Consider the following 25,470-nt stretch of genomic DNA (forward strand, 5'->3'; position numbering starts at 1 on the left):
GACCTTCTCCCACAAACACAGCAGCTACAGAAGAGGCAGAGAGACAGAAAATGGTTCCTGGCAGCATTTTCAGCCTTAATGAAGGAAATCTGGAGGAAATGCTCTAATCTGCCAGAGAAACAGCTCCTTGGATCAGCTAGTGTTCACATTTCAGATGCTTTTCTCCCTCACAGACTGGATTGGATGTTTTTAGAGAATAATTCCAGATTAGAAATGACATGGGACTGATTTGGTCCTTTAGAAGTAAACAGCAGATAGAAATATTCCATGTTTCTCCTAATATATCTGCTGTAATCTGGGATCTATTGTCAGAGTAAATAAAGCTTTCTGTCTCTCAGACTTTCCTTCCCTCTTTCTGTAAAGCAGCAGTGCAGCAGCTTGTTTTCTCCACCTTTTTGTTTCCATCAAAATGAGCTGCAGCTTTAAGGATATCTTCAGTTTTAATGCATTTAGCACAAAGGGCTGAAAACAGAACCACTTCAAAGCAAACCCAATAGGTTGTTGGGTTGAACACAGACGTTACATTTACAGCAGCTGGAAATCAAGAGATTCAGGGGAAATAATCGATCCCAGAAAGACTTTAAACACTTGAATTTCTAAATCCCAACTAAAGACGAGGAATTAGTCCAACAGAGACGATAGAAGGAAGTTCTGATTGGAGATGTTCAGTCTCACCTGGAGCACAGCTGCTCTGATTGGCTGCCAGCAGTCCAGCTCCTCTTCTGGGTCTTTTCCCACACTGGGGGCAGGAGGAGGGTCCTGGTGGAGCAGACTGGACCCAGTATGACGTGATGCACTGTCTGCAGAACCAGTGTCCACAACTGGTAGAGACCGGGTCCATCAGGACCTTCTGACACAAAGCACAGCAGGACCTCTGCACCTCCACATCAACGCTGCTCCTCTTCCTCCCTCTGTGGAGACATTTTTCATCACTGAAACATTCACTACCAACAGGGTGGAGCGACTCCTGAAGCTGGAGATGTTCATGGAGGTCCACCACAAAGAGCGGACCAGAAGCTGGGTCAGAGCAGAACCTCAGCTTTGCGTTCTCTTCATGGAAGCATGATGAGCTCACTCAGATGTTTTCTGAGTTCCTCATCACTTAATTGTTTCCTGAAGAAGCACAATCTGTACTTTATCTCTCTTTAAACAGTTTAGTATGGCTTTCCTCTTTATCACATTATTAATGTTCAAAGTACAGAACTTAAAGGTGCCAGAAATCACCGTATAAACCATTTCATGTAGTTGATATTGCTGCATATGTAACTTTTACAAAGAATTGCATTTTAATAAACAAAGTCATTTTGTAGTTTTGTCAGGTTAAACATCCCTCCTCAGTAAAACGGTTGTTATGGTAACGATATGCAGATCTACCAGGTTGACTCCACTCTGATTGGCTACAACCATATTTAAAAAACTGTCCTCCTCCCCCCCCCCCCCCCCCCCCCCACATAAGCACCACCTCCCCTCCATCCACACCTCCCCTCTCAGAGCAACACTATGTTACAAATCCATTATGGTTTCATGGCTGGTTGAAGTGTTTGTGTTGCAGCTTTTCAGACACTTTAAAGCCTTAAACTGGCTTTGGACCAAAGGCTTTATACTGGCGGCACCATTCAACAGTAAAACCAAATACAAAGCCACATAGACCGCGGTACGGTGGGGGGGGGGGGGGGGGCCCCCCACGGTGCACCGTGACACAGGAATATGCAGCTGGGACCCAGTAATTCACCTCAGTACTGAAGCAGAGAAGGAGAAGTCACTGTCAGCATTCCTGAAACACAGTTAGGTTATGTAGCTGTCTGCTGGCTCTCCACCACGGTTACACTGACACTGGTGGTCGTCAGTCAGCAGATTTTTCAGCTACAAACACGCCTTTCTTACTTTTACCACCATTTAGAAATTAAATAGACTGGTCACCACCTTCTGTGTTGGTACAGACGTTTGTTAATCAGTTTATTTGAAAACCACGACTTGAATTCTCCTCACAGTAAACTATCTTCAGTAAAGTCCCCATAAACTCTGGTGTGTTTGCTTGATGGTTCGCTCTGATTGGAGAACATGAATTACATAGAAAGATAAACTGTTTTCTGATCTGAGCGTTTTTTGGCAAAGCAGCAAAGCTGACCAGCCTTGGCAGTGTGTTTTGGTATCGTTACGTTAGGTAAAAAGCAGCAGCGGTCACATCGGCTGTATCTCTTCTTTTCCTACTTTCTCCTCTTTATAGTATTCTTTGGATTGTTTTTATATTAGTGAATATCGGATCGGGTATCCTGAACATATGTGCACTAAAGATGCCAACTTTTGGGACTAGTGCTTATTTTTCTGCTACTTTCAGCACTTTTTGATGCTGCAAGGGGAGACCCCTTTGTCCGCAACTCCGAGTGTGCCATTGTTTACACACGTAATCAGCTCCTCGGACTACCGGACTCTACGCGCTGCGGCCCAGCTCCCCACCACGCTGAGAAATCAGACATCCCTGCAGACATACAGAGGAGACGGAGAAGCTGCAGGGGTGGCAGGACGAAGCGGAGGATAAGTTATTTACCATCGGTTGTCATGGGAAACTTAAGATCTCTCCGCAACAAGACCCGTTTAACCCGTTTCCAAAGGAAGTACAGGGACGCTAGTATTATGTGCTTTACGGAAACGTGGTTAGATGGATTTGTCCCGGACTCAGTGGTCTCCCTGGATGGCTTTGAACTCATCCACGCGGACAGAACTTTGGCGGAGAGCGGAAAAAAGAGAGGAGGAGGGTTGGCGTTGTTTGTGAATGAGAGATGGTGCAGCGCGGCTCATGTTCACGTGAAGCAGCAGACATGCTGCTTAGATGTTGAAATTCTCGCAATGAGTCTAAGACCATATTACCTGCCGTGAAAGTTTGGTCACGTGATCTTGCTCCGTGTTTATATCCCGCCCTGCGCAGACACCCCCTCCCTTTGCTGCCACCTTACCGCGGTGGAGGGGTTTGAGTGTCCCAATGATCCTAGGAGCTATGCTGTCAGGGGCTTTAAGCCCCTAGTAGGGTCACCCAAGGCAGATAGGTCCTAGGTGAGGGACCAGACAAAGAGCAGCCTGAAACGCCCTTATGATGAATACAAACAATGGACGTTGTGTTCCCTCGCCCGGACGTGGGTCACTGGGGCCCCACTCTGGAGCCAGGCCTGGAGGTGGGGCACGTTGACGAGCACCTGGTGGCCAGGCTTTTGCCAATGGAGCCCGGCCGGGCTCAGCCCGAAGAGGAAACATGGGTCCCCCTTCCAATGGGCTCACCACCTGTTGGAGGGGCCAAAAGGGTCGGGTGCATTATATAACGGGTAGCAGTAGAGAGCGGGGACCTTGGCGTTCCAATCCTCGACTGCAGAAGCTGGCTCTTGGGACGTGGAATGTCACCTCTCTGGTGGGGAAGGAGCCTGAGCTTGTGCGCGAGGTTGAGAGGTTCCGATTAGAGATAGTCGGACTCACCTCGACGCATGGCTCTGGCTCTGGAACCAGTCTCCTTGAGAGGGGCTGGACATTCTTCCACTCTGGAGTTGCCCCTGGTGAGAGCCGCTGAGCTGGGGTGGGCATACTTGTTGCCCCTCATCTCGGTGCCTGCACGTTGGGGTTCTCTCCGGTGAACGAGAGGGTGGCCTCCCTCCGCATTCGTGTGGGGGGACGGGTTCTGACTGTTTGTGCTTATGCGCCAAACAGCAGTTCAGATTACCCACCCTTTTTGGAGTCCTTGGAAGGGGTACTGGAGAGTGCCCCTCCTGGGGACTCCCTCGTTTTGCTGGGGGACTTCAACGCTTACGTGGGCAATGACAGTGGGACCTGGAAGGGCGTGGTTGGGAGGAATGGCCCACCAGATCTGAACTCAAGTGGTGTTCTGTTGTTGGACTTCTGTGCTCATCATGGATTGTCCTCTATTGTTGAGGCGGCTGGTCGGAGGAAGAACCACCGTGCTGGTTCTATTGGACCTCAGTGCAGCATTTGATACTGTTGATCACTCCATTCTGTTAGAACGTCTGGAGAACTGGGTCGGCCTCTCTGGTACAGCTCTCCACTGGTTTAAATCCTACCTAAAGGACAGGGACTTTTTTGTATCAGTAGGTAACTTTACATCAGAGATGACAAAAATCACATGTGGGGTTCCCCAAGGGTCCATCCTGGGTCCCCTCCTATTCAATATCTACATGCTCCCTCTAGCTCAGATAATAAAAAACAACAACATCAGCTACCATAACTATGCAGACGACACACAGCTCTACATCACCATGTCACCAGGTGACTATGGACCAGTTCAAGCACTGAGTAAATGCCTAGAAGAAATCAATACGTGGATGTGAATAAAAACAAAACTGAAGTAATAATATTTGGACCAATAGAGGAGAGATCAAAAGTTAGCACACAGCTTCAGTCGCTTCAGCTAAAAACCACTAATCAGGCCCGAAATCTGGGAGTAATGATGGACTCAGGCCTGAACCTCCAAAAGCATTTAAGGACAATTACAAGGTCAGCTTTCTATCACCTGAGGAACATTTCCAGGATTAAAGGACTGATGTCTCAGCAGGATCTGGAAAAACTAATCCATGCATTTATTTTTAGTCAAATTGATTACTGCAACTGTGTTTTCACAGGTCTTCCTAAAAAGTGGATCAGACAGCTGCAACTGATCCAGAACGCTGCTGCCCGCGTCCTCACTAAGACTAAGAAAGTAGAGCACATAACCCCAGTTCTAAAGTCCTTACACTGGCTCCCTGTGTCTCAGAGAATAGACTTTGAAATACTTCTGTTAGTCTATAAATCCCTAAATGGCTTAGCACCTAAATACATCACAGACTTGTTATCAGGGCATCAACCATCCAGACCACTCAGGTCTTCTGGCTCCAGCCTTCTCTGCATACCTAGAACCAGAACCAAACATGGAGAAGCAGCATTTAGTTCCTATGCTCCGCTTATCTGGAACAAACTTCCAGAAAATTGTAAAAGTCCGGAAAGCCTGAGTTCTTTTAAATCAAGATTAAAAACACATCTGTTTAAAATTGCCTTTGACTGTTCTAGTTAAACAGTTTTACTGTTTTTAATGTTCTTTTTTGTTACTACATTCTATCCCTACTTGCTTTTATTCTATTTTCTATCTACATTTTATTATTTTGCTATATCTTAATCATGTAAAGCACTTTGTATTGTCTTGTACTGAATTGTGCTATATAAATAAATTTGCCTTGCCTTGCCTTGCCTTGCCTAGCTGTGGCCGCAAGGTTGTCGGTGCATGTCGCGGTGGCAACCCTCGAACCCGCTGGTGGACACCAGCGGTGAGGGAAGCCGTCAAGCTGAAGAAGGAGTCCTACCGGGCTTTATTGGCCTGTGGGACTCCGGAAGCAGTGGGACATGATCAGCCTGACTGAATGCATCACTGGCTACATGAACTTCTGTGTGGAGAGCATCGTGCCATCACGACGGCTACGATGCTTTCCAAACAACCCCCCCTGGGTGACCCCTGAGCTGAAAGTCCTCCTGAACCAGAAGAAGAGGGCTTTCTACTCAGGGGACAGAGAGGAGCAGCGTAGAGTCCAGCGGGAGCTCCAGTGGAAGATCAGGGCAGCAAAGAAGGATTATGGGAAGAAGATGGAGGAGCAGCTGGCACAGAACAACGTCAGGGATGTGTGGAGAGGTCTGAAGAACATCTCCGGCTTCGGGCAGAGGACCAGCAGGGCTGCAGACGGTGACACCAAGTTTGCAGATGAGTTAAACAGATTCTTCACCCGATTTGACTCCCCTCACACTCGTCCCCTCCCTGCCGTCAACTCTCTACACGTCTCCAACCACCAGCCCTCCAGAGACCTACCATCCCCCCTGCACTTTCAACACCATCAGACCGGTGCTGCTGAGGGGGAAGCTGGAGGACGCTGGGGTGAACAAACATCTAGCTGACTGAACCATGGACTACCTCACTGACCGCCTTCAGCACGTGCGGCTGCACGGCTGTCAGTCAGAGGTGGCACTCTGCAGCACCGGGGCCCCCCAGGGCACCGTCCTGTCTCCGTTTCTCTTCACCCTCTACACCTCGGACTTCACCTACAACACGGACAGCTGCCACCTTCAGAAGTTCTCCGATGACTCGGCCATTGTGGGCTGTGTGTCTGAGGGGAATGAGCTGGAGTACCAGTCGGTCATCATGGACTTTGTGGACTGGTGTGAGAAGAACCATCTGTGCTTAAACACCAGTAAGACCAAGGAGATGGTGATCGACTTCAGGAGACGACCCCTCCTCACTCACCTGTGAGCATCCAGGGGCAGGACATAGAAACTGTGGAGAGTTTCAGATACCTGGGTGTTCACGTCAACAATAAACTGGACTGGACTCATAACACAGACGCTCTGTATAAGAAGGGCCAGAGCCGCCTCCACCTCCTGAGGAGGCTGAGGTCCTTTGGAGTGAGCAGGCCTCTGCTAAAGACCTTCTATGACTCTGTGGTGGCCTCACCCCTCCTCTACGCTGTCGTCAGCTGGGCTCCTGGCAGCACAGAGAGGGACAGGAAGAGGCTGAATAAGCTGGTGAGGAAGGCCACTTCTGTCCTGGGCTGCTCTCTGGACTCTGTGGAGGACGTGGCTGAGAGGAGGGTGTTGTCCAAGCTCACATCCATCATGGACAACACCTTCCACCCCCTGCATCAGACTGTAGAGGAGCTGAGCAGCTCCTTTAGTGCCAGACTTAGACACCCTGCCTGTAAAAATTTTAACACTACTGGTTCCCTGACTGACATCCTTCAGAATTATTAGCTTTAAGTTAAAAGAAAAATAAAGTTACTTTGCTTTCAGACGCTGAAGATCAACCAGTTAATGTTCTAGCTATATCTTTGTGGAGTCACATGGATCAGTTAGAAACTGGGTTCTTACTCTGAGGGTCCAGGTTCTTTGAAGTCTGGAGAACTTTGTTTGGACCGGTCACTCCTCATAGATGGACAGCTGGATCCTGGAGGTTCTGCTCTGTTCTCCATCTTCTGGACTTCAGTCAGCCTGAGAGAAACCAGAACCAGTCAGTTCCCAGTGGATCATCAATAAAACTCCTGTAAAGCAGAAAGCTTACTCCATCTGGATTTACCTACACACGGTTTTATACATCTGACGTTTTTCTGTGTGCCACAACTTTCTAAATTTCTCACCATACCAACTTTTAACATAACTTCACTCTTTTTAAAACTAATTTTTTCATAAATTAAGTGTATAAAATCCATAGCTTTGTAAACTAGTCAACTCCTTACTGCTCCTTACTCCACCCTTGTGGTGGACAGTTTTTCTGGCTCCAGCCAACCCAGTTCCCTCAACAAGCCCTGAGTTCTGGGTCAGCTGAGGCACCAAAGCCCCAGAAAGTGAAATTAGTCGGTAAATGTGAATGAAAAGCTAGCAGGGATCTGAAAGCTCCAGGCTTTTCAGTGGCAATAGAAAAGAGGCTATACATACAAACATACACATGAATATATACACAGCTAAACAAACATGGCTCTCATTTATTATAGACAACAGACTGAAACACATGAGCCATAAATTAGTCAGGGCCTCCTTAATTAAACACAGTTTTAGCTAAATATAGAAATGCTGGACATTTCTACACTGAGTCTCATCCACAGTTTCACTCCACAGGTGGAAACAAAACGTTTCCAGAGTTCCTCTAACACTAAGAATCTTTAGATTTCCATATGAGATCAGAGCCTCCATCTCCATCTAAAAACCTCTTTTTATCAGTTCCTCCACATTTTCTGCTGACAACCCTTTGCTTCAGATTTTATTTAGCAGAGCAGGTCCAACTGTGACAGAAACAGAAATGATTACAGGCCTGTATTGAACACAGGGACTGGAAAGTGTCCACAGAGGACGCTGATCTGGAAGACTTGCCATCATCTGTGTTGTCCTACAGTCACTTCTGCACTGATGCAGTCCTACCCACAGAGACAGTCAGAGTTTTTCCTAAACAGAAAGCATGTGTGGACGATGCAGGCTGAAGGCAGGAAGCGCGCTTCCTGTATCCACAGAGCATGACCTGCAGTGTGGATGCAGATCAGGAGACAGACTGGCCTACAGCAGGGCTACAAGTCAACTGAAGAAATGCACCTTAAGAGTCAAAGAAGGGACAAATGTTCTTTTTCTTTTGCTAGAAGACATAAAGCATATTAGTATAATAGCTCAGCGCTCAGGAAGCATGACTAAAAAGTCTGTTCCTGTTCTCAGGAACTCTGATAAACAGTTTTCTGGTTGGCTGCTGGAACCAGAGTCAGGACAGAAATCAGCACAACAACCTTTGTTTCTGCAGAGATCTGAGTGTCCTTGTTCCTCCACAGCCAGAAAGCATCATTCTAAACACATTTAGAGCTGCTGACACCAAACACTGAACACAGCTGCTGACACAGCTAGAAAGTTCTCTCTGGAACAAAGACCTGGGAGTCAACAGAGGAGCAAACTGAACTCTGACTTCCCAAAGAAAAACTCAGAGAGCAGAAGAAAAGTTAGAATAAAATGATTTACCTTTAATTCTGACACAGACATGTTTCTTCTGTTTGTTTTTCAGAGACTAAATGGAGCCTGAGCCTCTGATCTCTGATCTCTACCTGCTGCAGGTAAACATGAGAAACAGGAAGTGCTCAGCCTGCCCCTCCCAGACCCATTTACAGGAAATCAGGTAGTTTGTCTGCAGTCTGTTAGCAGACAAGGTTTCTTCCTGGCCGCGGGGAAGATGGCGGACCGAAAAGGCAGCTTCCTTTAAGCTCTAATGCACTACTCCCTATTTGATAGTTAAGACCTCTATTTGAGCTCCCAAAAGGTTACAAAACTTACCTATGCAGTTTATTTCTTTCCAGTTTATTTCTATTTACCAACTTTCAAACAACAAAAGATATGAAAGGAGAAAAAGCTGATACTGTGGCCAAGCCAGCGACAGCCTCCAAGACGTGCTCTCCAGTCCCTGACCACGAGTATGCTATGGAGACTTTGCTGCCAACAACCAAAAGGAAATCTGCCCCGACGCCTATCAAAACACCGACACCACCCAGCAAGGCAATTGTGTCCCAAAAAGAGGAAGTCATCAACCCGATGGTGGAAGCCATTAACAAGTTAACAGACAAGATTGATAACTTCGGCGTGCAGCTACGTGACAACATCATAATGGTGGCCAACATCTCTAAGCTAGCTGAAATGAACGCAGCTGACATAAAAGACTGCAAAACGAAACTATCTGACCTGGAAAAAGAGGTTCCTGCGCTCAAAGAAAATGCGGAGATGAAGGAAAGATTGTTGGAACTAGAACGCTATAAACGCCGCTGGAATTTAAAAATTCAGGGCTTAAGAGAAAAAAATAACAAAGATACCCACAAAGAAGTCATCGACATCTTAGCCAAGATTGCACGGCATTGGGCTTCATCAATTGGCAACGCAGTAGACATCGCACATCGTCTGGGGAAAAAAGAAGACGGAAGACATCGGCAAATACTAATTCGGTTCACCATGAGACACTGCAGAGATGCCTTCTGGAAACTCACTAAAGATTCCAAGACATGCAAGGAGCTGGGCATCCACTTCAAGCAAGCTGGATCGGGAGGCAAGAGCTGCAGTCTGGCCCAAAATGGAGCGAGCCAGGAACAAAAGAAAAAGTGTCTACTACCGAGGACTTTTGCACGAGAACACAAGGTGCTGGATTATGGTTCAAGAAAAGTTGCATTGTTTTATTTCTAAAATTCCTTTTAATTCAATAAATAGGGTTATTTTAAAAAGCAAAGTTAATTATTCAGAGATTTGCTAAATCTTTTTGATAAATACATTTTAACCTTGTTATTTGGTTAGAGGTCAGTTCCTCTGTTCTGAGGTCAGTTTAAGGGAGTTAGTGTTCCTTCGTTCCTTTTCCTAAACACTAGAGGTTCAATTACCTTCTCCATATTTTTTTTTGTTTTTTCCCCTTTTATGTCTGTGTTTATTTCTAACTCTAACTGTGTGTCTTTGAATATTAGGGGTTTGAGAGATAGTATTTAAAGAAAATCAATATTTATTTTAAAGAAATCAATATTTATAAGGTGGCAGCCCCTCCCTGGGCTGCCACCTTACCGTGGTGGAGGGGTTTGAGTGTCCCAGTGATCCTAGGAGCTATGCTGTCAGGGGCTTTAAGCCCCTAGCAGGGTCACCCAAGGCAGACAGGTCCTAGGTGAGGGACCAGACAAAGCGCAGCCCAAAACTCCCCTTATGATGAGTACGATTGTTGGACCTCGTGTTCCCTCGCCCGGACGCGGGTCACCGGGGCCCCACTCTGGAGCCAGGCCTGGAGGTGGGGCACGTTGGCGAGCGTCTGGTGGCCGGGCTTTTGCCCATGGAGCCCGGCCGGGCTCAGCCCGAAGAGGCGACATGGGTCCCCCTTCCGATGGGCTCACCACCTGTCGGAGGGGCCAAAGGGGTCGGGTGCAATGTGTAACGGGTAGCAGTGGAGGGCGGGGACCTTGGCGTTCCGATCCTCGGCTGCAGAAGCTGGCTCTTGGGACGTGGAATGTCACCTCTCTGGTGGGGAAGGAGCCTGAGCTTGTGCGCGAGGTTGAGAGGTTCCGACTAGAGATAGTCGGACTCACCTCGACGCACCGCTCTGGCTCCGGAACCAGTCTCCTTGAGAGGGGCTGGACATTCTTCCACTCTGGAGTTGCCCATGGTGAGAGGCGCCGAGCTGGGGTTGGCATACTTGTTGCCCCCCATCTCGGTGCCTGCACGTTGGGGTTTTCCCCGGTGAACGAGAGGGTGGCCTCCCTCCGCATCCGTGTGGGGGGACGGGTTCTGACTGTTGTTTGCGCTTATGCGCCAAACAGCAGTTCAGATTACCCACCCTTTTTGGAGTCCTTGGAAGGGGTACTGGAGAGTGCCCCTCCTGGGGACTCCCTCGTTTTGCTGGGGGACTTCAAGGCTCACGTGGGCAATGACAGTGGGACCTGGAGGGGCGTGGTTGGGAGGAATGGCCCACCTGATCTGAACTCGAGTGGTGTTTTGTTGTTGGACTTCTGTGCTCGTCATGGATTGTCCATCACAAACACCATGTTCAAGCATAAGGGTGTCCATATGTGCTCTTGGCACCAGGACACCCTAGGTCGCAGTTCAATGATCGACTTTGTTGTCGTTTCATTTGACCTGCGGCCGCATGTCTTGGACACTCGGGTGAAGAGAGGGGCGGAGCTCTCCACCGACCACTACCTGGTGGTGAGTTGGCTCCGATGGCGGGGGAGGAAGCCGGTCCGACCGGGCAGGCCCAAACGTACTGTGAGGGTTTGCTGGGAACGTCTGGCGGAGTCCCCTGTGAGGCGGAGCTTTAACTCCCACCTCCGGGAGAACTTTAAACACGTCCCGAGGGAGGCGGGGGACATTGAGTCTGAATGGACCATGTTCCACGCCTCTATTGCTGAGGCGGCTAGTCGGAGCTGTGGCCGCAAGGTTGTCGGTGCATGTCGCGGCGGCAACCCTCGAACCCGCTGTTGGACACCAGCGGTGAGGGAAGCCGTCAAGCTGAAGAAGGAGTCCTACCGGGCTTTTTTGGCCTGTGGGACTCCGGAAGCAGCTGATGTGTACCGGCAGTCGAAGCGGCAGGCGGCTCGGCTGGTCGCCGAGGCAAAAACTCGGGCGTGGGAAGAGTTCGGAGAGGCCATGGAGAAAGACTTCCGTACGGCTTCGAAGCGATTCTGGTCCACCATCCGGCGTCTCAGGAGGGGGAAGCAGTGAAGTACCAACACTGTTTACAGTGGGGGTGGTGTGCTGCTGACCTCGACTCGGGACGTCGTGCGTCGGTGGGCGGAATACTTCGAAGACCTCCTTAATCCCACCAACACGTCTTCCATTGAGGAAGCAGAGCCTGAGGACTCTGGGTCGGGTTCTCCCATCTCTGGTGCTGAGGTTGCCGAGGTTGTTAAAAAGCTCCTCGGTGGCAAGGCTCCGGGGGTGGATGAGATTCGCCCTGAGTACCTTAAGGCTCTGGATGTTGTGGGGCTGTGTTGGTTAACGCGGCTCTACAACATTGCGTGGACATCGGGGGCAGTTCCCCTGGATTGGCAGACTGGGGTGGTGGTCCCCCTATTTAAAAAGGGGGACCGGAGGGTGTGTTCCAACTACAGAGGAATCACACTCTTAAGCCTCCCTGGTAAGGTCTATTCAGGGGTTCTGGAAAGGAGGGTCCGTCGGATAGTCGAATCTCGGATTCAGGAAGAGCAGTGTGGTTTTCGTCCTGGCCGTGGAACACTGGACCAGCTCTACACCCTCAGCAGGATTCTTGAGGGGGCATGGGAGTTTGCCCAACCAGTCTACATGTGCTGTGTGGATCTGGAGAAGGCATTCGACCGTGTCCCCCGGGGGATCCTGTGGGGGGTACTCCGGGAGTATGGAGTACCGGACCCTTTAATAAGGGCTGTCAGGTCTCTGTACGACCGGTGTCAGAGTCTGGTCCGCATTGCCGGCAGTAAGTCGGACTCGTTTCCGGTGAGAGTTGGACTCCGCCAAGGCTGCCCTTTGTCACCGATTCTGTTCATAACTTTTATGGACAGAATTTCTAGGCGCAGCCAAGGTGTTGAGGGGATCCGCTTTGGTGGCCTTAGGATTGCGTCTCTGCTATTCGCGGATGACGTGGTCCTATTGGCTTCATCAGGGCGTGATCTACAGCTCTCACTGGAGCAGTTCGCAGCCGAGTGCGAAGCGGCCGGGATGAAAATCAGTGCCTCCAAATCCGAGACCATGGTCTTGAACCGGAAAAGGGTAGAGTGCCTTCTCCGGGTTGGGGAGGATGTCCTGCCCCTAGTGGAGGAGTTCAAGTATCTTGGGGTCTTGTTCACGAATGAGGGGAAGATGGAGCGGGAGATCGACAGGCGGATTGGTGCAGCGTCTGCTGTGAAGCGGGCGCTGTACCGATCCGTTGTGGTGAAGAGAGAGCTGAGCCAAAAGGCGAAGCTCTCGATTTACCGGTCGATCTACGTTCCTACCCTCATCTATGGTCACGAGCTTTGGGTCGTGACCGAAAGAACGAGATCCCGGATACAAGCGGCTGAAATGAGTTTTCTCCGTAGTGTGTCTGGGCTCTCCCTTAGAGATAGGGTGAGGAGCTCAGTCATCCGGGGAGGACTCAGAGTAGAGCTGCTGCTCCTCCACGTCGAGAGGAGCCAGTTGAGGTGGCTCGGGCATCTGGTTAGGATTCCTCCTGGTGAGGTGTTCCGGGCACGTCCCACCGGGAGGAGGCCCAGGGGAAGACCCAGGACACGCTGGAGGGACTATGTCTCTCTGCTGGGAACGCCTTGGGATTCCTCCTGAGGAGCTGGCCCAAGTGGCTGGGGAGAGGGACGTCTGGGCCTCCCTACTGAAGCTGCTACCCCCGCGACCCGACCCCGGATAAGCGGAAGAAGATGGATGGATGGACTAAAAAAGCCAAAGGAGCATATCTGAGGTCCCGAGCTCAATGGATTGAAGATGGTGAGAAAAGTACTGCATATTTCTGTAGATTAGAAAAAATTAGACAAGAAAGAAATGCGATAAATTGCTTGCAAATTAATGATAAACCATGCACTGACTCAAAATGAATATCCAAGGAAATGTTTACCTTTTATAGCTATTTATATTCTTCCACATACGATAACTCAATGATAGAAACATTCTATCATTCTGTTCAACATCTGATTCCAAAAATTGATAGTTTTAAGCAGATTTGTGAGGCAGACATCGCCATAGAGGAATTGGATAAAGCTTTGGATGCTTTATCCAAGGACAAAGCTCTGGGCTGCGATGGCTTAACGAGTAAAACAAGAATGAAACAAGGAGTCATCACGCTCATTCCTTAACCCGGTAAAGATCCAACTCTTCTTGATAATTTAAGACTAATAACACTATTAAATAATGATTACAAGCTACTGACACACATTTTTGCTAACAGGTTAAAATCAGGCATATGCCAAATTATTTCTGACACTCAATCTGGATTTATAAAAGGACGCTCTATACATAATAACATTCGCCTTATTTTGGACTTAATTGACTATAACCACTTACTTGAAAATTAAGGCTTTGTATTATTTTTAGACTTTAATCAAGCCTTTGATATGAAAGAACATGAATTTATGTTCAAAGCTTTAGATTCATTTGGTTCTGGAAATAAATGTATTAATGTAATTAAAACATTTTACAGAGATGCAAACAGTTCAGTGTCTTCCACATGGTACCTCACAAAGATTTAGCATCAACAAAAGGTATAAAACAAGGTTGTCCAATCTCTCCTTTGCTGTTTATTGCTGCAGAAATGCTTTCCATATCAATAACAAATGCTCAATTTGGTAAATTATCGGTGGTAGGCAAAGAGTTTTCTATTAGTCAGCTAGCTGATGACACAACCATATTTTTAAATAACCTGAATGAAATTCTCAAAATTCTTAAACTGATTGAAACATTCTCAAAAGCTTCAGGGCTTAAATTACATTTAAATGAGTGTGATATTTTGCCCCTTAAAGACTGTCCCATATCTACTGCTTTTAATATTGCTATAAAATCCAACATCAAATATCTGGGTGTGCATATAAATAAAAATAAATCTGATTTAGAAAATGTGAATATTTGGGACAAACTTCAAATATGTAAAACTAATTTCAATCTGAAAAACTCAAACAGAAAGAAAAAGAAAATTAGAATAATTTTATTGCTACAATTATTTTAAGACTTTGGCGCTCAGACCTCAGCAGGAAACATTAGCACTGAATTTTCCTTTAATATGCATAAGCAGGTGTATGAGAACAGGGATGTTTCCCCCCAGGCCTGAAACTGGTGGTGGAGTGGAGATAGACCAAGTTGGTTCAGTCCATAGACGCTGGTTGGTGAGACGATCTGCTTGAGCTGTATTGGTGAGATCCAGTAGACTGGGAGAGCTGATACTAGTGCTTCACTCAGGGACCCACAAAGATAGATGTCCAGCTTGGATAAACACAGGTTTGCCTGAACTGTCCATGATGAGCAAGCATGAAGCGACAGTGGAGAGGAAAAACTCCCCTTTGGGAAGAAACCTCTGGCAGAACCAGGCACAGCAGTCAGAGTCCAGGAGGAATTCCACTCTGATAGGGACGAGGTTGAAGGAGCACCATGGGAAAGCCAGATGGAGCTTGGCTACCATGGTGGAGAAGGGATGGAGGTGGGTTGAATCAGGTCATCTGAGTCCTAATCAGACATTGGCCAACCACTGCTTGAGCTTTGGCTGGGTAGCAGGCTGAGACGTGATTTGAAGACCTTTAAGATGAACTCTGGATGCTGATTGGGCTTCGTGGAGGTCTGGTTCAAAGCTGATTGGCTTAAGTCGGAGGCGGATGAGCCTCTGATTGGATGAATGTAAGTAATTCAGTTTCTTCAATTGAACTTCCGCTTAAGCTTCATTTAAATAAATGGTCACACAGAGATTTATCTATTCTGGGAAGAATATTTCTCACCAAAAAGGAAAGTATTTCCAGACTTATCTACCCTGTATATCATTAGGAATACCCAATTCAGCAATCAAATCTATCAACAGGATGAATTTTGACTTTATATGGGAACAGAAAACTCACTATATCAGAAAAGGTAATTTAATTAAACAGTTTAAAGATGGAGGACTGCAAGCTATTAAATTTGACAGTATGAATGGCACTTTAAAAATAAATTGGCTACGGTCTTTTTTAACAAATCAAAATAAATTATGGCTCCATATTCCAAGCAAAATATTTTCAAATCTGGGCGGAGTTAGTTTTCTTAGATGTGACTGACGTTAAACACTGCCTGTTAAACTTTCCTTCTTTCACCAGCAAGTTTCATTATATTGGACATTAATTTATAAGCATAACAATAGCACATACAATACTGCCTTGTGGAATTGCCGTTACATAAAAATGAATAATAAATCAATCGTTGCACATAATTGGCTAGAACAAGGTGTTTGGTCTGTGATGCATTTATTAAATAATGAAGAGCTGATGTGGCCGTCATTAAAGAACAGAACACATGAACGGACCATGGAGCAGAACCTTAGAACCAGAACAAAGCTGAAACCAGTGAGACGCTGACGATAAACCAGTTAATGTTCTAGATATATCTCTGTGGAGTCACATGGATCAGTTAGAAACTGGGTTCTTACTCTGAGGGTCCAGGTTCTTTGAAGTCTGGAGAACTTTGTTTGGACCGGTCACTCCTGATAGACAGACAGCTGGATCCTGGAGGTTCTGCTCTCTGTCTGTGGTTCTGACCTCTGAAACACCAACATGTTGTTATTCAGATCACATCAATCAGTGAGAAACTCTGAGATAAAAACCAGAGAAGAAGCTCTGAACACAAACTTCTGCAGAGAAGCAGAAGCTTTAAAGATCCAGAAACATTCAGACGGTTCTGTTGGACCAAACTGAACATTATCTTAATAACCGGGTTCTACTGGTCTGGATCACATGGGTCCAACCAACACCTGCAGGACAACAGGCTCATGTCACATTTTAATGGAGCTGATGAGATCAGATTTAGATAAATTCTTCTACAAAGTACTTCTATAGTAGACACTACTAGTACTACAAAGCCCAGAAAGTTCTGGACACGGTCCAATTGATCACATCTAGTCTGAGAAGGTGGAGAGCAGATGATCTGGTCCCTGATAGCAGAACTAAAGCTGTTGATCTGGTCTGAGGAGCTGATGTGGCCGTCATTAAAGAACAGAACCCATGAACGGACCATGAAGCAGAACCTTAGAACCAGAACAAAGCTGAGACCAGAGAGATGCTGAAGATCAACTAGTTAATGTTCTAGATATTATATCTCTGTGGAGCCACATGGATCAGTTAGAAACTGGGTTCTTACTCTGAGGGTCCAGGTTCTTTGAAGTCTGGAGAACTTTGTTTGGACCGGTTACTTCTGATAGACAGACAGCTGGATCCTGGAGGTTCTGCTCTGTTCTCCATCTTCTGGACTTCAGTCAGCCTGAGAGAAACCAGAACCAGTCAGTTCCCAGTGGATCATCAATAAAATTCCTGTAAAGCAGAAAGCTTACTCCATCTGGATTTACCTACACACGGTTTTATACATCTGACGTTTTTCTGTGTGCCACAACTTTCTAAATTTCTCACCATGCCAACTTTTAACATAACTTCACTCTTTTTACAGTTTTTCTAGATTGCTTTGACGCAGCAGTCAACTCAAAACCCACATTTTTCAAAACAGTTAACGCAGAGGCCTGAACAGTGGCAACAATGGTCAAAATTAAACATTTTGTTTACAAAAGGCTCCAACTCTGCCAAAACATTTAAAATATGGACCAAAAGCAAATTTTGCCCTCAAACAACACAACCTGCACACAAATGTTTGAGCCCCTCAAATCATTTGTTACACAAGGGGCAACAAAATACAAAACACCACACTCAGTGTGAATCAGTGGATCATTGCTGGTTCATTGTAGCCAAAGACTGACTGCAGCTTACATGGCAGTGTTATTTGCCTTTTTGCAAAAAATGGATCCAGAAGCAAGCATGTAATGTGGCAAATTTTTTTGATTCTACGTTCTTTTTTTCCAGATAAACAAATGAAATATTCCAAAAAATTAAAGATTCAAACAGAAAATACTAGAGCTGTCTGTCTCTTCTAATCTCTTCTCTCTTGACGAAGAGGCCACATGGCCTCATCTTCATCATACTCAATATTTTCCCTTGTGATGCACCTAGGGAAAAATCTTCTTGCATGCCTGATCCATCCTTGACATGCCTCTGCATCCTATATCATGGGCAGCAGCAGTCATTGCATTGAGCAAGGGCATCTGCTCATAGGAGCAGTGATCATATACCTTCCATCTTCACGCACTGAAGAATTTCTCTATAGGAATAGAGAGAGATGTATATACTGTATATAGGCCGGTAGCTGTAATCTGTAGGGTTGCTCTAAATTGAGTTTCGTTCCTGTGACTCTGGAACTAAACTATTTCTGCATTTTTTCAATCATTACTAGGGACTAAACTCATAATTAAAAGTTCTCCACGTGAAACCTGCACATTCATAAGTTACAAGGTGTTGAAAGAGCCAACTTTTTGAAAAACGTGACAAATCTGGGTTTTCCCTTAATTTTAAGTGCTTCCCATTTTTTTCAGAAGAGAAGAATGAAAACCAAGTTTCTTTTATCTGGTGTATCTAAATACTTTCTGCAAATATTACAGGCTTTGAATAGCTCACTCAAATGACTTCTGAGTTAAAGTGATATGAAAACTGCATGTTTTCAAGAAATTAAGGCCTTAGGCTGAGCTGCACCCATGGCTTTTCAATTTCACATTTAAAAGTAGGCCTACTGATATTTTACATCGAATCCAGTATTAAAATTGTTTATAAGGCACTTATTTACCATTCCAGCAATTATTAACTAAAATAGGAGATGAAATATGAGCCCCAACAACAATGACAGACACTAAGATGTACATATTTATCATTAGAGTTTAATCATCGCATTTTAATTTCAGAGCACAGGTAACATATTTATATTCACTAAAATTGGAAGTTAAATATCAGCCCCAACAACAATGACATACACTTAGATATACATATTTATCATTAGATTTTAATGATAAAATTTTAATTTCAGAGCACAGGTAAATAATTTATATTATCAAAAAGACAATATGGCAATATTGATGAAACTGATGGGTATCAAATTGAGTTTACTCTATTTCAGAGTCATCATCAGAGGCATCGTTGTCAACACCGACTTCTTTATCATTGTCACAATCAATACATTTGCACAACTCAGTACATGCCAGATTAACTTTTAGACAGGAGCATCTCCCAGCCTGACATTTGTTAGTCTTACAAGCACAATGCACAAATTCAAGAACGGAATCTGGTGCTGCCTGTTTAGTCATCCACTTTATACAGAGTTCTGCATTTATCATCTCCCAGCCATGATCGGTTGGTGATGGGGCTCCAATTGTAGCAGACAACGAAAGTCTGTGTATAGCCGCTTGGTAATTGGCACGTCTGAAGTGTAACTTCAATGCATCACTGGTTGGTGGCATACTTGTTTCGCTTGGGTTAGTGCAGAAAATCCTGTACCTTGCTTCATCCACTCCACTACTCATTTTCTGTCCATACAGGGAGCACACATACACTTCAAGATCTTTGAAAGTGTCAAAGTTTGGGTAAAAGTTCTCACCAAGCTTCGCAAATGCTTTGAGGAATGTTTCACTTTCCACAGCAGTCTTGAATGCTTTTGTTTTGCCTTTTCCATGAAAAGAGCTTGTGGAGTCACATCCAGTGAAAACATGGAAGCCAATGAGTGCATCACAATCAGCAGGTCCAAGAGATGATGCTATCTTCAGATCCGAGTCCTGTTCTTAACACCAGTGGCAAAGTACAATTGTTCACCAATCTGAGACTGTAACCCTACTGACATAACAGCTACATCAGTATCAGGACTTTTATTCACTATAGTCTCATACAGCTGATGCATGTCGAGCATGAAGCAAGAGCCGAGTGTCTGCCTCCTCATGCTCACAACAGAGCTCATCACTTATGGAGCGATATTTGTGGCTTCTGATTGAGCGAGCAGGAACCAATCAGAGAGCGCAGTGAGACAACACGCGTGAGCTCAAAACCGGTCTGGTGCGCGCTCAACTCTGAAAAACTCTTCTCAACCCACTGTCCTCGCGCTCAGTTCCATCTCTGCTCGTGCGCTCAACCTGCGCATTCCACGTTCAACACCAGCTGTGCGCTCGCTCGACTGTTTCTCCGCTCGCTCAACTCTGTCTCTGCCCTCGCGACTTCAAAAACTGTCCTCCTCACCAGCCAATCACAGACAAGTTTCTTTCCATCCAATCACTGCAAAAACGGATCTAAAAATAGGTAAAATATTCTTAAAATTTGTGTTTTTGTCCTAGATTTGAGCAGGTAAATAAGATTATCTGCCAATGGAACGAGTATTTTGACCCCTAAAAAAAGATAATTAGATATACATCACTTGAAATAAGATGATGGAGATGAATTGTTCCTATTTTAAGTGCAAAAATCTTATTCTATTGGCAGATGATTTTATTTACCTGCTCAAATCAAGGAAAAATACGCAAATTTTAAGAACATTTTACTTATTTTTAGTTCCGTTTTTGCAGTGATCAGAGTATGGCTTGCAAACACTGCATTCAGATGGATTAAATCAAAATGCTGCAGCTTTTGGCAGAAATTACTAAACGTAATGGTGGTATTGAAGGAAAAAAAGAAAAATAAACAGTTTAATATTTTTACCTAACATATTTAGTCTAAAATATTTCCTTGAGCTACTAAGTGAGGTGTGGAAATATTGTTGTCTCTTTTTTAAAGATTTTTTTTCAGGTTCTGGGGGGTAATGTAAAATATTCTTTTGGTTTATGTTAAAGAAATTCCTACACTACATCCAGAATCAACATTTCATTACTCTACTGTAGGATTTTAATATAGACCCAAGGAAAGTCCTGAACTGAATGAGAAAGATCTATAGGATGAGATATAGGTGAAGACGAGGAAACCATCAAAACTCAAATCAATTTGTCTTTGCAAATCATGAATTGTTAAATATTTTTCTTGGTACTCATATTTCTGCAGTTCCGGCTGGTTATATTGTGTTTTATAGTTATTATTATTATTATTATTATTATTATTATTTAATTTTTTTTATCTTAATTTTTTTTTATTGTTGAGTGTTTAGCCAAGTCATTTTATTAGATGTTATCTCTTATCTGATGTATCTCTTATCTAAAGTGCTTTTCAAATAATGATGACAATGATGATGATTATGATCAGAAGAAATTTTTGCATCTCTTCCCCGAAGCTGGAAAGAAAAGAGACAAAATCATTTTTCACACCTCACTTAGTAACTTAGTAACTCAAATATTTTAGTCTAAATATTTTAGGCAAAAATTTTAAACTGTTTATTTTTATTTTTTACCTTCAATCCCACCATTATGTTTAGTAGTTTCTGCCAAAAGCTGCAGCATTTTGATTTAATCCATCTGATTGCAGTATTTGTGCTCGCGCGTGGAATGAGCAGGTCGAGCACGCGAGCACAGATGGAACTGAGCGCGAGGACGGTGGATTGAGAAGAGTTTTTCAGAGTTGAACTCGCGCCAGACCAGTTTTGAACGCGCACGTGTTGTCTCACTGCACGCTCGGATTGGTTCGAATCAGAAGGCACAAATATCGCTACATAATCACTGACACTGATATGTGAAGAACCTGCTGTTACTCTTATGAGGTGACACATTGATCCATGTGTCAAATAGACATCTATTGTTTTTTTCACACTTTTGAAGTCTCCCTCTGCCTAACCTGAGTACAGAAATTCTTCCAGTGCCTCCTTGTTGTCCCCACTAGTCCTTTGCTGCTTACTATGGATCTGAATCTTTTAAGAACCATCAGATGCTCTTCTCATTCTCTCAGTGTTTTTTGTACTGATGGCCGGATAACGGTCTGTAACATAATCCACTCTCCTGCAGCCCGACTTCTGTGCTTGTTGGATGACCTGGGTTAGTATCAGATCACCAAGCTCCCCAAAGGTTGCTGGGATATTTTGCAAACTCTGGATGAGTGCCATACCATCGATTATGAGATGTTGACATTCGTAGAACTTCCTGGTTACTTATCAGTCTCTGTTTAACAACGGTTCTGCAAAACTCTTTGTAACCTTCAGACAATCTTCCATCTGGTGTCTGACTGGAATTAAAAAGTGAAATGAAATATGAGTAAATAGAGAGGCACAACAAAAACTCACATACGGCTGGCCATGTTATGTGCCAGTTATTTATCATCAGGGTAGGTCTACATCAAACGTAACAAATCCTAATTTCAAAACTTGTCAGTAACAATGAGAGAAATTTCATAATATACCTTTCTGATTTAGATCTTGTCAAGAATTTGGTGTATGATCCATAGCAGGTTCTGTGATAGGAGACCTCAAGAGCTACACAGTCCTTATCTCTTATGTGTACAAGCACACTCTCATCCTTCTTTGCTTCTGCTGCTTTTCGCAACAATCCTAGAAATATAAAATATTTATTATACGACACGTCAATATAAACCGCATCATGGTACATATTTACAAAAAAATCTATACCGTGGGGCATCATTCCAAGAAAATTGCATTTATCAACATAGCAGAGCCAAACAAACATAAGCTTTATGATGACATTATTAAACCTTTTTCCTATAGGCCTAAATATGTTTCTATCCGCATGGCTAAAGATATAGACAAGTCATACATCCACTTAATTTAAGGAAAAATTTAACAATAGATTACAGAGAAAGTATTAACTTACCACCATCAACAGTCTCTGCCTTGACAAGTTTCACCCTCTGGCGAGAATTCCTGACAGTCTCAAACTTCTCTCTTTTTTTGCATATAATGCAGACAGCTGGCAGCACATGTTTTCTTGGCTGGCTATGACCAGCTTTTGGATTATCTTGTTGAAGAGGGGCAAATCCGATGGCGATGTCTTCTCTTGATCTCAGTCGTTTTTGGTGATTGGATATAGGGCAACTTATTAATGTCCTGTTCATCAGATACGGGCTCGTGCTTTCGTTTCTGGGCAGCATTTATTCGCTTCCTGTCGGTAAATCGGCGATAACAGGTCGGGTAGTAGCCAATGTGGCTTGGTATATCATCAAATTCGAAGGAGAGGAGGGGAAGCGCGTTATCGGCAATCGTCCGTTCATCGCCGGCTAAATCAGCCCAAACACGGCAAAAACTACGAAAAGTTTCCCACCTCGTTTGAGTAAATGGTTCTGTGTGTTCTCAGTCATTCCCGGCAACATGCAAAAGGCATTCACATTCCATATTTACAATGTTTCCGCTGGATTTTCTTCCTATCCCAAATAAACACATTTGTTTACTACGAGCGCCGCCATGTTGTTTGATGACGTCACGACCTACTTAGGTCACCTGATTGGTTAAGCAGCGGCCGGTCGCGACCTAAATATTACGACATTTTCTCGTCTTAAACTGGCTGTAACTTGCCTTGTGCGCGATTTTGTGTGGAGAACTTTTTATTCTAGGCATTTGAATATATGATCTATCATTTAAGACAATAATAGAGTAGTTCCACGAATACAGGAACGAAAGTGAACGCTACAGTTTTCAGCTACCGGCCTAATAGCAGCTGTCTCGTCGTAAAACTCTTACCATGGATGCAACTGTGTTTCTGTTGAGAACAGGTTGGACTCTTTGTCCCGCACCTCTACGTGAAAGGCCATGATTTACCACATGACCAGTTGCCTGAATTTCATCTGTAACTTCAGCCCTTCCAGCTACACCTCCACCTCACACACGGATTCCTCTTCCTCATAATCTTCTTCCTCTGACCCATCTACCTCTTACTCTGACTCTCATCTGCCTTAGACCATCCATGCTTGCAAAGAACAACACAACATGGCACCTTTTACGTAAAGCCTGCAAACTGACTGCAAATTGAAAAATTGTGTAAAGAAGTCAATCAGGTGCTTCAGTGATTTCATTCTGATCAAGAAGTTTCTAAGAGCTTGGAACAAATGGTTTCTGTTTTGCTACCACAGCTAAAGCAATGGACTGCTTGAATGACATCTGCGTTAACTGTTTTGCAAAAGGGTGGGGAAAACGTGTCAAACCAATGAGAATGGGTTAACTCATTAGCAAGAAGTGTCTTTAGCTCTGCAGAGATGGTGATGATGAAAACTGAGAGGTTGCCAGTTTCTTCAAACAGGTCAAAGCAACCAATAAAAACTGTAAAACTAAATTTTTCATAAATTAAGTGTATAAAATCCATAGCTTTGTAAACTAGTCAACTCCTTGCTGCTACTATACAACAGACTGAAACACATGAGCCATAAATTAGTCAGGTCCTCCTTAATTAAACACAGTTTTAGCTAAATATAGAAATGCTGGACATCTCTACACTGAGTCTCATCCACAGTTTCACTCCACAGGTGGAAACAAAACGTTTCCAGAGTTCTTCTAACACTAAGAATCTTTAGATTTCCATATGAGATCAGAGCCTCCATCTCCATCTAAAAACCTCTTTTTATCAGTTCCTCCACATTTTCTGCTGACAACCCTTTGCTTCAGATTTTATTTAGCAGAGCAGGTCCAACTGTGACAGAAACAGAAATGATTCCAGGCCTGTATTGAACACAGGGACTGGAAAGTGTCCACAGAGGACGCTGATCTGGAAGACTTGCCATCATCTGTGTTGTCCTATAGTCACTTCTGCACTGATGCAGTCCTACCCACAGAGACAGTCAGAGTTTTTCCTAAACAGAAAGCATGTGTGGACGATGCAGGCTGAAGGCAGGAAGCACGCTTCCTGTATCCACAGAGCATGACCTGCAGTGTGGATGCAGATCAGGAGACAGACTGGCCTACAGCAGGGCTACAAGTCAACTGAAGAAATGCACCTTAAGAGTCAAAGAAGGGACAAATGTTCTTTTTCTTTTGCTAGAAGACATAAAGCATATTAGTATAATAGCTCAGCGCTCAGGAAGCATCACTAAAAAGTCTCTTCCTGTTCTCAGGAACTCTGATAAACAGTTTTCTGGTTGGCTGCTGGAACCAGAGTCAGGACAGAAATCAGCACAACAACCTTTGTTTCTGCAGAGATCTGAGTGTCCTTGTTCCTCCACAGCCAGAAAGCATCATTCTAAACACATTTAGAGCTGCTCACACCAAACACTCAACACAGCTGCTCACCACTGTTGTACAGTAATGAGGTAAAAATACTTCACTACTGTACTTAAGTGTATTTTGGAGTACTTTATACTTTCCTCGAGTACAATGTTTTTTTAGATAAATTTTACTTTTACTTCACTATATTTCCAAACCCAAACTTAGTTGCATACTTTTACTCAGACACATTTTAAATGTTTGGTTTAGCTACTGATTACAAAAAAAAGCGAGAGCGAGAGAAACGAAAGTGTTTTGACCCCACCTACTGATAACGTTACAGGTGTATCTATTAGCAGGTTTAACACTTCCTGTAGGTTAACTAAGCCTGGTTTATCACTTAACCATGTTCTTAGTATACATCCCCTTTGCCTGCACTTGGTTGTGTACAATTTTAAAGTGCATAGCACTGACTTTACTTGAAGAAGGAAAACTGAAAGCTTACAAAACGGTTGTATTTTCTGTCTAAACTTGGTTTAAATTTCTCCTGCACTTGGCTGTTTATATTATTTTAAGAGAGTTTGACCTTAAAAGTTTATCAACATCTAAAAAATGTCATTTAAACTGCATTTGCATTGTTTTACTTTTTACTTTTACTTTTCATTACATTACTTGAGTACATCTATTTTTACAGTACAGTACAAGACATTTCAGATACTTTAAGACTTTAACTTGAGTAACATTTCAGTCAGTGACTTGGACTTTTGCCAAAGTCATATTTTGGAGAGGTACTTATACTTTTACTTGACTCTGAGATTTCAGTACCTTATACAACACTGCTACTGACACAGGTAGAAAGTTCTCTCTGGA

General features: G+C 44.4%; 1 protein-coding gene across 1 annotated transcript in view; it reads right to left on the reverse strand.

Moving 5' to 3' along the window:
• The window catches only part of LOC110367755 (NACHT, LRR and PYD domains-containing protein 12-like), an 80,013-nt gene that overhangs the window by 54,346 nt on the left and 197 nt on the right, over nucleotides 1-25,470 (reverse strand). Inside the window, exons 2-6 of the mRNA XM_036131189.1 lie at nucleotides 16,828-16,947; nucleotides 16,121-16,231; nucleotides 9,349-9,429; nucleotides 6,883-7,002; nucleotides 676-911 (exon numbers count right to left, since the gene is read on the reverse strand). Coding sequence (XP_035987082.1) covers nucleotides 676-911; nucleotides 6,883-7,002; nucleotides 9,349-9,429; nucleotides 16,121-16,231; nucleotides 16,828-16,928 — 649 coding nt within the window. The 5' untranslated portion in view covers nucleotides 16,929-16,947. The remainder of the gene's footprint in view (nucleotides 1-675; nucleotides 912-6,882; nucleotides 7,003-9,348; nucleotides 9,430-16,120; nucleotides 16,232-16,827; nucleotides 16,948-25,470) is intronic.

This window comes from Fundulus heteroclitus, unplaced genomic scaffold (assembly GCF_011125445.2).
Source record: "Fundulus heteroclitus isolate FHET01 unplaced genomic scaffold, MU-UCD_Fhet_4.1 scaffold_41, whole genome shotgun sequence".
In the NCBI taxonomy this organism is placed as follows: domain Eukaryota; kingdom Metazoa; phylum Chordata; class Actinopteri; order Cyprinodontiformes; family Fundulidae; genus Fundulus; species Fundulus heteroclitus.